Below are 13,658 nucleotides of genomic sequence, written 5' to 3' on the forward strand. Positions count from 1 at the left end.
TGGTTCTAACATATGAGTGAATGTAAACCATTTCTGAACAGATTTACAATTACAAATGACAAAACGCTGACAGCACCCACAAATATGACAGCAAAAGGAACTGTCACATGCAGGGTGTCAGAAAATGTCAGTGCAAGAATTGGCACGAAAGACACGCACCAACATTTCTAACCATTAAATGGTGTCAAATTACCACAGTAAATAATAATTACCAATCCTCCTGGTTCTCTGGCCACGTGGGAAATACCGGAGACCAGCAGTCCTTCATTCCTTGAACTGTTGTTACATTATATTTTCCATAAATTGATTTTATAATGACACTACTTCAATGTTTTATTCTATTGTTATATATTACACATTTTTTCTAAGCTTATCAATAAAGTTTATTACAACTAAACCTCAGTGTAGTACTTATCATACAATCTTCCCATCCTCTCAAGTTTTTGCAGCTACTTAACCATTTTAGTAAAAATCAAAATGTATGCAACCAGAGTGCACATGCTGACTGGTTAATATAACAAATAGATGAATGATTAGCACACAGCTGAAGCTACTAACAAGATGAACAATTTTTAAAAGTTACAAAGGAAAGGTCTCTACACTCCTGAACACAAAATTTTCACTTTTTAAAGAAATTCATGAATGGATCTTTAAGAAGTAAACAGAAAACACCCATAGAGATAACACAGGAATAAAGGAAAGCAGAGTGAAACTTCATAAATTATGAGCGGAGAGAGAGAGGGGGCAGGGCAGTTCAGCCACGTCTATGGAATTAAAACTGGTTAGGAAAATGGTAATGATATTGAAACCAAAAGTACAGATGTGCAGGAAAGAATGACAATGGAAGGGAAGAGGCAACAAACATGTCGTGATTCAACTGAAACTACTGGATGAGAGATGAGGAAATTTTTACCTCACAGACAACTCTTGCGACAGGATACAAAATTAGAACTCTGTAATTCAAAGTTGACCCCATTCATTGTGGCTGATACAATGCTTTGCTACCTTTCAGTGGTCAAGTTACAATATTCTGGTTACAAACTCATATGTGCTACAAGAACCTGACATGGGGATAAAAACAAATGACAAACTTTTGGCACGTGTCACTGACCTCTCTTGCAACTCCTAAGTGAAGATAAATAACAAGCTCAAATGGTAATGCAGTAATAAAGTGGTAAGTATCTCTAAAAGCTTTACAGATTTGACTGCAGCAAGTTTACAGGTGTGCCAATAACGCGTGGTTTGATCTCAAAATCAGTTCCAGATTTTGCCAACTCAGTACTTCAGGCTAATCTCATCCCTTAATTTTCTCTCATCAAGAAAAATTTATTTTAAGGAATCCCACATGTACATTCCGCACCTCTGACTGCAGAAAGCGTTGTGTTGGAAACATCTGGAATACCACAAACTTCATGAAATCTTTCTACACATCTCATGCTTCAACTCCTTAGAATCAATTTATTTTTCTGATTGTAACTACACGGACTTTCCGACCTTCAGAAGGTACGTACTTGTGGCAACAAGTGTATTGTAAATGAAAACAGTGTGACCATTTTGTTCTATTTATTATTTTAAACGAGGCAGCAGTAGTCCTTCTCGCTCCCTCAAATAATAATAATAATAATAATAAAGAATCAAATTTTGATTACTTTCATAAACACTTTCTTCCGTGTTAAAACCACTGCTTTTACATGAAATTTTACAAACTTGTTCTACAGCGAGTCCCTAGAAAGAGATGACTACTCACATACTAACAGATATTTGAACTACACATTCATCTTCTATAGACCTGCTCACAGGGGACCTAACTAAAAATAATAATTACAAACATCAAGATGATCTAAGGATGACAATGAATGACTATTACAGATGGATGGATGGATGCAGTGAAATGTTATCAGTTTTGCCCTTTCTGCAACATCCTGACTCCTCGGCAATATTTTGGTCAGGGTGAAGGGGGAATTAGCAGAAATGGCACATCAATACAAAATAAAAAGCAACAAAGACTTCACTCCCATCCCATGTTGGTGTTAATTGACATTCTTACAATGGACCTTCTTCCTTCACATATGTAAGCAAATTACACAAACCAAACTCTATAGTTTGCAAATAAAACTTGGATGAGGATATTACATAAACCTGGATATATCATATTTTCTCAATGTAGTATGTTGCACTAGAAAGCACATTCACATACAAGTCTTCTTAACTCCTTCGTTGTGAATCGGACCACTTTCAAAAATAAAGAGGAAGAACCATTTTAGGACTACAGGATCATTAGCATCTGCTGCTGGTACCAACAGTTAAAATCGAAACAAATTTTCTACATTCCCATTACAGAACTTTCCAGAACAAGCCTTTTACTTTATGCTCTTTAATGTTACAAATCTCTGAGTGGAAGATCCATCATGTTAGAAAGTGCATCATAAATTTAAGAAAATATGACATCAGTTATATAACTGATAGTACATTTCATTTTTAAAACCACCGCCAGGAGGTTTATTCCAGCCAGAATGCCCAATGACTCGCCAAAGAACACGTGACACAAAACTCGAATGTTGAAGATCGAGACAGCGCAAAGGAATGGTTTAGGCCCAACACTTGTGGGCTGCTGAGTTTTGAACCCTATAAAATTCTTTGAACAAAAATAAATTATTAAGATAAAATAAATTAGCAATTCTATGAACAATTTCACAAGAACAGTAATACAACCTTTGTGGTGACAAGTACTGCAAATTCACTGCAGGAACAGTCTCTCACATCGAACCAATATGATTACAGAAGGGCAAAACATAGCAGTCAGTGTAGTTCCTAAAACTGAATGATCATGAACAGGATTAGTAATTGAAAAAAAAAAGAAGAAGATAAACTCTAAACAAACATTTTTTAAAATAATTTCTATAAATTCATGTAAGTTTATCCTACAGTACTTTAAAATTGATAACTCCTCCCTTAACTTTTACAAACTTTATAATTTGCACTGTAATGTAATGCAAAATAAAAAACCATTTCACTCTACACAGCATGTACTTTAAAAGTATAGATTGTGTATGTCCTGGTTTTTTTTGAAAATCAACAAGATACGAACCTAACACGTACCTTCCCCCCTTCCCCACGTAACTGCCTTCCTGAGGTCAGGCACCAAAGAAACACATTGCACAGAAAGGTGGTATAGAAAGAGATGAGGCAAAAACAATGTAAAGGAGGCTGCTGGAGATCTGGTATGGTCTTCGATCACTCGGAAAGAGGGTGATTCGTGACACACTTGTGCCTGCCACTCACAACAGACACCATGTCCATGTTTCATGTTTTCTCTTGAAGAATTACCTGAGTTGGTGCCAACAAACTGCAGGGCCCATCTTACAGCCACAAGCATGAACACGAAGAGGCATACTTTTGCAACAAACATCCACATATTAAAAATTCAACACGCTCCACGGCTGCGAAAATATGCCAACAGACCCTCACTGAGGCATTCTGAAGTGACAAACATATTTTTAAATCTGTCTACAACATTGCCTTTTTAAAGTAAGATATAATGTATAAACATTTTGAACATACTACGAAATGCATCTTCCACCAACAGGGTTTCAGTAACACGCAGAACTGACTGACAATGTTATAAAACTATGAAAGATCAAGAAAACGAGATAAGAACAGAATGAAGGAGAAATACAAAATGTTTGAACTCCAGAGATGCCATTTCCAAATCACACCAGCGTCTGAGAAATGCTGTGCAGGATAATTTGGGACTCACGTGGGGTGGAGGTGATCAGCACTTACCAACAAATTCACTGTCAAGAATAAGATGAAACACACACAATATTGTAGCACTATTGAAGACTCCCATTTTTATATTATATCTTTTAAATCATTTTCTTGCTTTTTTACAGGGCAAAAGTTCTATCCCTCTCGCTCGCTCTCTCACTCATCTTCTGTACAACTTGTTCTAAACTGTATTTAAAATATGACGACTCAGCGTCAAAAGGGATCTGCAAGAGAAACAACAGTTGTTACATACGCGGAATGTTAGCGGACAGAATGTGCAGCCAGTGGCACTGCGTACTTACATCATATAAAAATCAGGTACACGAAGCCCAGCGATGACTGTTACTCTGCTGCCTTCTGCTTCCCTTCTTCTGTCGATGCCGTCACTGTGGTTGTGGGTGCAGTAACCTTGTTGTTTTCAATGGTGGGGGTTACAACATTGACGGCAGGTTTCCTGGGCTCGCCGCTGGCTCCATCTGTTGTCGGCGTGACAAGTGCTGTTGTTGCAGATGCTGGTATTGTTGGGACTGGGGCAGGCTTCTCCTCGCCACTAGGAGCTTCCTCATCATCATTAACCGCGTTGTTTTCGGCCACGGATGCCGGTTTCTCAGCGGCATCAGCTGTATCCTTGGGCAGAGATGGATGTTTGTCGGCTTCTTTATGGTTCCCATCTGAACTTTTGGTCTGCAACATCGTGTATCAACCACTACATACACCAACAACTCTGAGACTATGGACACTTTTCTGGAAGAAGCAGACAAGGTCAGTACGACTACAGTAACAAGTATACTACAGCGGCTGAAAATTATTTCTCACCTCTGTGTTCCCAGCATTTTCAGTTACTGGTGCCGTCTCTTCTGGTCCATCGGAGGATGATTCGGACTTCTGTGTCTGACTACTGCTCAAGCCCTGATCTGCTGGTGCAGGAGTGGGGGCGGCAGGAGTCGGTTTCTCCGCATCCACCTCCATCTTGGAGTCCGCATCACTTCCTTTCTTCTTTTCTTGTGGCTCCTCAGGCTGACAACAATCCCAATACAATATACACACCGAACTGTGTGTAAAATACTATGAATTCACCTTCCATAAATGTAGTAACAGCAATGCTGTACATCACCAACCATTTCAATATAAAATTTCCATAGCGTACTTCTAAACGGAAACAAAGACTGGATGAAGTACAGTGGTCCCACAATTTAAGTCATTTAACTGGTTCTGTAAAGGTAACGGATGAAAAAGGTTGGATATGCCGCAATACGCTCGCATAATATAATAATAATTTGTTTCAAGGAAGTCATTGAAGCACCAAATCCTTTTCAGGTAAACAAATACCAATAAAGACTGGCCTCGACACTGTCAAAGAGTGGAATTCACATTACCACCCTAAAACTGTGGATCACAAATCCAAATCAATATTTCCATAATTATTCTTACTATTCCAGGCAGTATTTCTGTTCATGTCCAGTACTGACCGACTGTTCTTTGCCAGCTTTCAAATTGTTTCCAAAGCTGGACAACTAACAGCTGTGTTTGTTGCAAAAATAAAGTTGTAAATATAACACAACACTGGGAGGGAAGTGCTTTGAGAATGTCTTGTGCTACGAGTGTTCCTCGTGGACTAATGCCGCAGGACAATGGAAATAACATACATGATGTGGCGTGAGATGATGGGTACTAATGACAGATATGGAAATAATAACGTTAAACAGCGGATAATGGATAAAAAAATTTAGACTAGAAAGCTGACAACAGATACCAAGGTCCAACTGTACTAACACATTACTTTCGCTTGAATCGTTGTTTGGGTGTGTTAGTCACTCCACATATGAATATGAACTTCACAACTATTTAATGCAGACACCACTGACATAATAACTGCAAGCAAAGACAAATTCTGCTAAGAAAAACGGCAAAACATTGCCTCATTACCTCTGGTTTTCCATCACTCTTATCATTTTCCGCATCATTACTGGTTTCTTGCCCATTGTCATCCTCCTTTGTTTTTTCGTCCTGGTTCTCGTCTCTCTTAGGCCTGCCACGTCGCGAACCTGAGGAACAAAAAGTATTCTTCAAATGCATTTCCAAAGACATGCAGCTAACAAGCAGCACACACGCATCACTGAAAGCCAGAGCTGACGAAAATGAGATACAAAGCACTGCCTGCTTAATTCCTCAGTACTTGACAACTGCAGATTTATAGTTTCAAATAGAATAGGAAGACTGTAATGCACAGTCCCCAGCATTTTCTTGGTGTCTGAGCAAAACCACAAAAATGAGCCATAATTTAAACCAGGTACCTTGTACATCCATATCAAACATGTTACTGCCACTCCAACCTGCTCAGTGTCTTCTCATTAAAACAGGGTGGATAAAAATATCACATCTGGGCAAAATAAGAAATCATTGTCAGCTGCTGGCAAGCATCTGTGTTAATACATAATATTTAATAATAATAAATTATATAATAAATGTGCCGGGCGTATATTATATGGACTACACTAATGTCAGAAACACTTGAAACCACTGTAGAATACTAAAGTAAATCACGAAAAGGAAAAACCTGAATGACAGCATCCAAGCACTTTATGTTACTGGCTGGCAGTACAATTCCTGTAAACCTGATTATGTTCTAACACTGTGCAAGTTATGTGGGTTGTCAAATGAAAATGAATTTTAAAAAGGAAATGAGCGAAATTAATTTAGACCAGACTACTTCAATTTAGACTGAAAATGGCTTACTTCAGAAACAACAACCCCCCCCCCTCCCCCCAACTACAATATCAAATATTCCACATGCATTGTGTATTATCTACACCACGGAGTAGATCCATCCACCTGTTCCAAACTTCAGTAACCAGCAATGCAGTATCCACAAACAATTTACCATTTTACACTGCGGCAGAAATACATTAACTAACCTCTTCCTCCAGAAGGTGGTGTTTTCTTTTCTCTCTTGGTTGGAGGAGGTGGAGTGGGTGGGACACCTCTGGTGGACGACCTGGTACGTCGCCTGTTTTCCACTTCTGCACTCCCACTCTCCTCTTTGTGCCCTAAACCCTACAATACAAGAAACATGACCATCAATCACTCATCACCTCGCTAGTTTTCATATAAAAAGTAGCAATGTTCAAATTGAACTGTCTAAACAAAAAGGACTCAATAACTATTACCTTTAAAAGGGCTTCTCCTTCTTGAGTAGTTCTTGTGATTGTAGACAATCTTTTACCACCACTTCTTCGATTACGACCCTGTGGAGCATCATCTTCTGATTCCTGCCCATAACATCACAAATACGAAGCATTGTATTACTTCATTTATTTATATAACGTGCTTATAAATTACAACCAAGAGCTTAAATAACAACATTTCCAAAAATACCCAAAACATATCAAAAAAATTCAAAGTTTCCAAATTGCCGCCCCTTTTTCAAGTTCTCTCCTTTCCCGCCAGATGGATATCGACGACCGACGTTTACTTCACCCCGCCATGAAGGACAAATATCATACTTTAAAGTATAATTAAACTACATTCCTCAAGTATTAAAGATCACATTCATTAATTATTAGGTGCATTGGAACCTCTACTTCAGTCATGCTCAATATCGACTCTTAGCTATAAACAGGCCAAGTACTGCAATTTTCCATCGTTACTGTTGGCCTCCCGTATTTCTACATCACGTTGGGCCAGCATGGGATCAAAACTTCTGCATCATATATCTCAATATATGTAACATTACCCTATTTGAAACATCAACTGCATTTTCTTTCTTGGCGTCCACTTTCTCTCCAGACATGTTTTGATTCACTTAATCACTTACACCCGCTAAAAAACTTTAGGAAATATTGAAATCGTCACTATCCCGGTTCGAGTGTTTATACAGCACACAAAGATGGCGGTTAGCGTGGGTCACGTGACTACACTTGAACTTCAAAAAATACGCCATAGTAGCGATATCTTCCGGTAAAAATCAGAATCATACATTTTGGCGCCTACTTTCAATAATAATAATACTGACAAATATAAATTTACAGTACGGTGCTATCACACGATTTTATTACATTTCATTACCAAAAAACATTTTGCCTCATTCTTTCTAAATATCACTCTTCATGGCACATGCACAAAATTCCGAATAATATACACAAATGATACAGAATCAATACATAACCTACAAATGTAGCATGCAAATACCATCTCTTTCTTAAGATATTTCTGCAAAGGTAAAGTACTAAATGTATGATGCTGACCTCTCACACCTAATAGACATGTCCAAAATAAATGGTGCTTTACCTCCATGCACCTATACAATTTCATAGTATGTTATGTATGCAATGGGTAAACTTATCTTCAACTTCATGTTATTGTAGGAAATTGAAAAAGATCGTGTAGGAAATCAAATGCATGTGAAAGGTACACACTTCGAAGAAATGCCACTCTCTAAACTTTACTTTTTATGGATTCAATCTGCTCATTTAATTCACTTATAAAGGTAAAGCCAACTGACTCTCTAAGTATCTTACAGCTGACTGGAATACACTAGTCTTCCATCACGCAGAACTGCTGATCACACCTTGTCTTTATTCTTAAAAGCGGTGAACAACATCAAAGAATGCATCCATACTGTCTTACTATTTTGCTCTTCAACAAGCAAAGACTTCAGAGAGATACATTAACGGAAACTTTGAAGTCAAGAAAAAGCAGGTCCCTTTAATCACCACAATCAGTGTTGAACATTTTTTATCTCGTACAATGTGAACCACAATCTCATAAAAATGTTCAACTCCTATTCATTAGCCATGAGAAACAACACAAAATTAAACACGCTGCATCATATTTTTAATATGCTGCTAAGTCCTACCCTTGGAGGGTAACCTAACTATGCAAAAGGCTTAATAAATGTTACCTACTTGCCATCTATGTGCAAAGTTGGGGACTGAAACGAATGACAATAAAATAGATTTTCTTAAAAATGTGAAAACTTGTAAACCTTTTAATATTGAGTTTTCATTGTATATCATACCAAGAGAATAATATGAAGAAACACAAATATTTATAAAAATATTTCTAATGGTTATTACCATCCATACAGAACATATTATTCACAAATATAAAACCATCTTCTGAAACATTTAATATTATGAACACCTTGGATGAATATTATTACAGAGCATTTGGTTTCCTGTTGTGATTTACTTATAAAATAAAATACTACTTGGAAGATGGCTACACTTTGATTTCCTGACAGATATTCCACATCCAGGCTGAGAAGTCCCTGGCATTGATATCTTGAAGACCTTCTAATTGGAGTCAGTGCATGGGCATTCTGCGGAACCAAAAGCGAGCTCTGAAGTCATCCGAGCACGTGAGAAATGCTGGGGCAGTAGGAGAATGAACAATAAGCCTCACTGGACCATTGTGTCCTGCAACCAATCACGAACAATTCACAATCCCGTTGAGAATACATAGCTTGCAACAAGAATTTAAAGCACAAAACAAGTTTTAAGGGCTTTGTTTCCAATAATACAACCTGTAAATAGTAAAGTTTTTGTATCTATTTTATCATACTGGACTGTAATTTAATTATATTTTTCTTATAATATCGTAGTGGAAGAAATTCCTAATATACTTACATGGAGAGAAGTTTTAAAGTTTGCTGGCTTATCAGTGCAGTGACAATCAAACATAACAGCTTCAATTTGTTGCAACAGCTTCTCACATAATCAGTTTAGCTTCCTCCAAAACACTAGTTCACCTTTAGCCTCACAAGGCTGACAGCAAACCACAGACAATTTCATTCACTCAATCAAGACTTGGTTTTGTAACATGGTTTCGCAACTTACCAAGTGACAACAGCTGTTTACGCGATGCATTGCGTGAATTCCAGGCACACAAAGACGTTGTTGCCTCATCAGGAAACAGCACATAATCCTCTGTGTGATTAAATACTGCCTGTGCCTTGTGCTCCTGCTTGCCTGAGACATAACAAATGATTCTTATTATCAATGATGTGGAACAATACCTGTGACTCATAACAAAACCATTACAAAAGTTTGTTTATTAATAATGATTCATACGTTAGATGCAGATCTACTAGAATTACAAAGTGATGTTTCATTTAACACCTAATTAGTTTTTTTTTAAGTTTCTGTAACGATGCTGTCTCATCTGAGTAGGTTAAACAGCATCAAATGGGAGACATTTAAAGATAAGTGGTACCAAAACCCATTCCAACAATATCTATTTAATATTATTCTCCCATCAACATCTAGGTCTAATAAATGGCTACTTTCCAAGATTCACAACCAAAATTTTGTATGCATCTGTTTCTAAAGTCCAACCTATGTATCAGTCCCAGCCCATTTCTCAAGTCTCTGTTTGTCAACAAAAAGGAAACAAGCTGCTTGTGGCCCAGCCATCCTACAAGTTCACAGCACAATACCAGACCATTTGCTTACCAGTGGTACCAGCACCAGTATAGGCAATCAGACACCGACTAGTGGACAGTTCCCAGAGCTTGATGAGCGAGTCCTTGCCTGATGAGAGTAGATACTGCAACACACGTCAACACATGCTTAAAGGTGGATAACTGGCATCCTATGGGTCACACCAGTCTCCTGCAGTAATGTACATCAATTCAATTAACACATTCAATGCCACCATTAAGTCCCTTCTTTATTATTTTGTTTTTCTGGCATTTGGTACTTACATTAAAAACAGTATAATTATTATTATTAAGACTTTTCTGAATGTGTGCTTGTTTACCAGTGTGATTTCTGAGAGTGGATACCACAGACCTCTGTAGCCCACATGTTAATATTCAAAGACGAGTAATTTTACATAACTTAACAGAGATTTTTAAGGTGTAAAATGAAGAAAATAAAAAAGTAAAAATCAAAGACAAACACCTTTAAAGGCCACAGGTTACGGTTCACCTGGTTTAATCCAAAATTATACCAAACAGAGTATAAATAAATCCAAACCACACCATCTAGGCCTATTTGTTGGGGAGTGTCCAGCAAAATGCATGGTCATGTACCTTCCCGTTGCGCGAGAACCTCACAGAACACACTTCTGCACCATCGTGAGCCTTAAGAAATGTATTGACGCAACGGCTGGATACACCATCCCAGATCTTGATGCTTCCATCTCGTCCAGCTGATGCATAAACCTTGGCATCTGGAGAATATCTACAACCAAATCGTACTCCTTGTCACTTAATCCTGATATAATAAAACATACTCTATTCACTCAGAATAACTTATATGATCAAGCAGGCACCTAAAACTTGGATTTTTGCAATGAATTAAAAAAGCTGTAACACCAAAAACTGAAGAAATTTTAGCATAATTTTTGCAGGTCTTTCACAAGAGAGACACACAACACCCAAATTCAGGGATCAACATAATTTGAACATTTATTTGAAAGTTGAGTTGAACTGTCTTGAAATGCTTAGAAAACAACTTTGTTTAAACAGTCATCTGGAAATAAAACCTCGCTAAACACATTTCAAATGAACTTAAACCACTGGACTATGATTTTTCTTTTCAGTCTTGTCACATGGAAATTGTCATTTCCATGGTAGGTCAACACACAATCCGAGCTCATTTTTCTCTCTTTCTAATTGAATGAGGCTCATACACAAATTTCAAAATTTCTTTTAATTAGACAAGATAATATAAGATTTTCTTTTCTCCCTGCGACACAGCATTTACTCACTTGATGGAGGTGATGCCCGCAGTGTGCTGATGACTGGGGATGCTGCACACAAAGCACTGTGCCGTCATCACGTCATAAAGCCTGATTACAGGGTGGGAGGTCCCCACCACCAGAAAGTCTCCAGTGGGATGGAAGGACATGCATCGAATCTGATCTGCATCCTGCACATACAGCGCATTGCTTTGTTTCATTTCAATGACCAGAATTCCAATCACGTGCCTACTTCCTAATACTGGAATCTAAGACAACCACTGGGCCCCACCCCGAATCAATCCAAACCAAAAGTATTTCGTTTTTCTATTATAAGTAACAAAGTCAACATTATACAGACTCATCAGCTACTGACACCAAGTGAAAGTCACACAAGTTTGAAACAGCTCTCCAGTTTGAACATGTTGGCAACTACTTGACTTTCCAGTTAACACGTGCACATGTGCGTGTGTGTTACCTTACACAAACATCAGACAAGTCTCAGGGCCACCACAAACAACTCACAGTAATAGTCCTGAATGCCTTCTTCACTGACGTTTTGCTGTAATCAAACAATTTGATTGTGAAGTCTCGGCTACCAGACACCAGAATGGGCTCGCGTGGGTGGAACTCAAGACACGTCACTTCCTCAAGATGGTCATAAAGTGTGCGGATCACGGGATGACCTTGTGAGTCTCCAGACGGGTCCAAGCCATCGGGTGCAGACTTCGCCAACATCCTGTCCACATCCAGAATCTGCGAAGGCAAGGCATAAATTCATTTCATAAAAGTAAAAACTTTTTTAATTTACCTGTTTTGCTGCACCTTTCTATCACTTTTTCCAGTCATATCACTGTAACAAGCACTAGTTTACAGCAAAAGCAAATGTCCGCTCCAGAAAAATAGACTTACAGCTAGTTTCCTTACCTTGATAGATGCATCAACACTTCCTGTAGCAATAAGCTGTCCATCAACACTGAATGCACCAGCACGGCAGTTACCCTTGTGTGATGTTACGTAAGCTGTCTCATAAAGAGCCGGTTCAGGTGCTGTTGTCTGCACATCAGTCTCAAACTCCAGATCTAAAAATGTGAAGTACAAACACCAACATGTTCTAGTCCTTTCATATCAGACAGCCACTGTCTTTATACAATTTTGGCATGGTTTACTATACACATCCCTGACTGTGTCCATTACTGGTTATAATAAATGTAAAGGAAGGAGAAAAGATACACAAATTATTCTTCTAACAGGTTCTGGATGTCATAAGAAACACTATCATAGTTCCAGAGAACTTAGATCTCTGTTATAAACAATCATTTTCCTCCTCCTTTTATATTTTCTGCAGCAGCTCCATTATGTACTCTTCATCACATCCCACTCTGCAGTCTTCCTGCCATTCCATAATCAAAAGCACACAAAAGTTGAAAATCCACATGTTTTAGAACAAACAGGCTCAAAACAAGGAGAGAACATGTCATAAAAATATTATGTATTTCCTTCCCAAAAATGAGTGGAGGGGTACATCAATCAAATAGAGAATTACAGGAGTAAATATGATATGTCTGTTGGTGAGTTATGTCTTATATCTTAAGATATGGATGTGTCCATAAATATAATTGCGGTGAGTTAGGACGATGAAAGTAATAAACCTACCTAATCCACTTGATGTCAAGCCCTCTGGTCCTGGAACTGTCAGCACAGGGCCTGTTTTCTGTGGCCGTTCTGGTTCATGCTGAAGGCCTGCCATCACCACATGCAGCAGCCTGTCTGATGGAGGACATGGTGGATCAGCTTGTGCTACTGCTGACAGACCTACAGCTAGACTCTGGTGCCCATCATAAAATAACTGGCTGAAACATTCATGCAGAAGCATAAGGCAATATGTTAATTTTTCAATGCCATCCATAATGAATATTCAGTAACCTAATAAACTATGGAAATCAAAAGTAACAAATACCTCACTCGAGAGGAGTATGGACAGACCAGTTAACACCATGTACAAACAAGTTACCGAAATTATACAAAAAACTGTAAGTATGTAACGTACCTTATCATCAAACGATATAATAAATCTCTTGCTTTTATTACGTTTTTTGGATCAACAGTTTCATTATTCGTTGTTGGTGTTGCTGCCATAAATATTAATTTGTTAATATACTACCTAAACTTGATTTTGTTTACGATCGCAGATATGGTTGCCAACT

At 38.1% G+C, this 13,658-nt stretch overlaps 2 protein-coding genes across 2 annotated transcripts; both read right to left on the reverse strand.

The window, feature by feature from the left end:
- Positions 1–303: 303 nt before the first annotated feature.
- On the reverse strand, positions 304–7,672 carry LOC110827271 (uncharacterized). Its single transcript, XM_022058766.2, has 7 exons — positions 7,502–7,672; positions 6,936–7,037; positions 6,684–6,822; positions 5,695–5,813; positions 4,585–4,785; positions 4,071–4,452; positions 304–3,992 (listed from the first exon to the last, which is right to left on the reverse strand). The coding sequence occupies exons 1-6, from the start codon at positions 7,556–7,558 to the stop codon at positions 4,111–4,113; spliced, it is 960 nt and encodes a 319-aa protein (XP_021914458.2). The 5' UTR covers positions 7,559–7,672; the 3' UTR covers positions 304–3,992; positions 4,071–4,110.
- A 531-nt stretch (positions 7,673–8,203) lies between these two features.
- Positions 8,204–13,643, reverse strand: CstF50 (cleavage stimulation factor subunit 1 Cst50). The gene is made up of 9 exons (XM_022058730.2): positions 13,502–13,643; positions 13,108–13,304; positions 12,379–12,533; positions 11,977–12,207; positions 11,482–11,642; positions 10,802–10,952; positions 10,221–10,314; positions 9,606–9,737; positions 8,204–9,185 (listed from the first exon to the last, which is right to left on the reverse strand). The coding sequence occupies exons 1-9, from the start codon at positions 13,588–13,590 to the stop codon at positions 9,073–9,075; spliced, it is 1,323 nt and encodes a 440-aa protein (XP_021914422.1). The 5' UTR covers positions 13,591–13,643; the 3' UTR covers positions 8,204–9,072.
- Positions 13,644–13,658: the final 15 nt, after the last annotated feature.

Source organism: Zootermopsis nevadensis, unplaced genomic scaffold (assembly GCF_977971745.1).
Source record: "Zootermopsis nevadensis isolate Lab colony 2312 unplaced genomic scaffold, Znev_1.0 Znev_ptg000010l, whole genome shotgun sequence".
Lineage (NCBI taxonomy): Eukaryota > Metazoa > Arthropoda > Insecta > Blattodea > Termopsidae > Zootermopsis > Zootermopsis nevadensis.

Bases quoted from the DNA above. Each gene is read 5' to 3' on its own strand.
- LOC110827271 (XM_022058766.2), bottom strand. From the start codon at position 7,558: ATGTCTGGAGAGAAAGTGGACGCCAAGAAAGAAAATGCAGTTGATGTT. The intron at 6,823-6,935 runs GTAATAGTTATT...CTTGTATTGTAG, and splicing joins AAGGAGAAGCCCTTTTAAAG to GGTTTAGGGCACAAAGAGGA. The intron at 4,786-5,694 runs GTAATGAGGCAA...GATTGTTGTCAG, and splicing joins AGAGTGATGGAAAACCAGAG to CCTGAGGAGCCACAAGAAAA.
- CstF50 (XM_022058730.2), bottom strand. From the start codon at position 13,590: ATGGCAGCAACACCAACAACGAATAATGAAACTGTTGATCCAAAAAAC. The intron at 13,305-13,501 runs GTACGTTACATA...TGAATGTTTCAG, and splicing joins TTATATCGTTTGATGATAAG to CCAGTTATTTTATGATGGGC. The intron at 11,643-11,976 runs GTGAGTTGTTTG...CTGTATGTGCAG, and splicing joins AGGCATTCAGGACTATTACT to GATGCAGATCAGATTCGATG.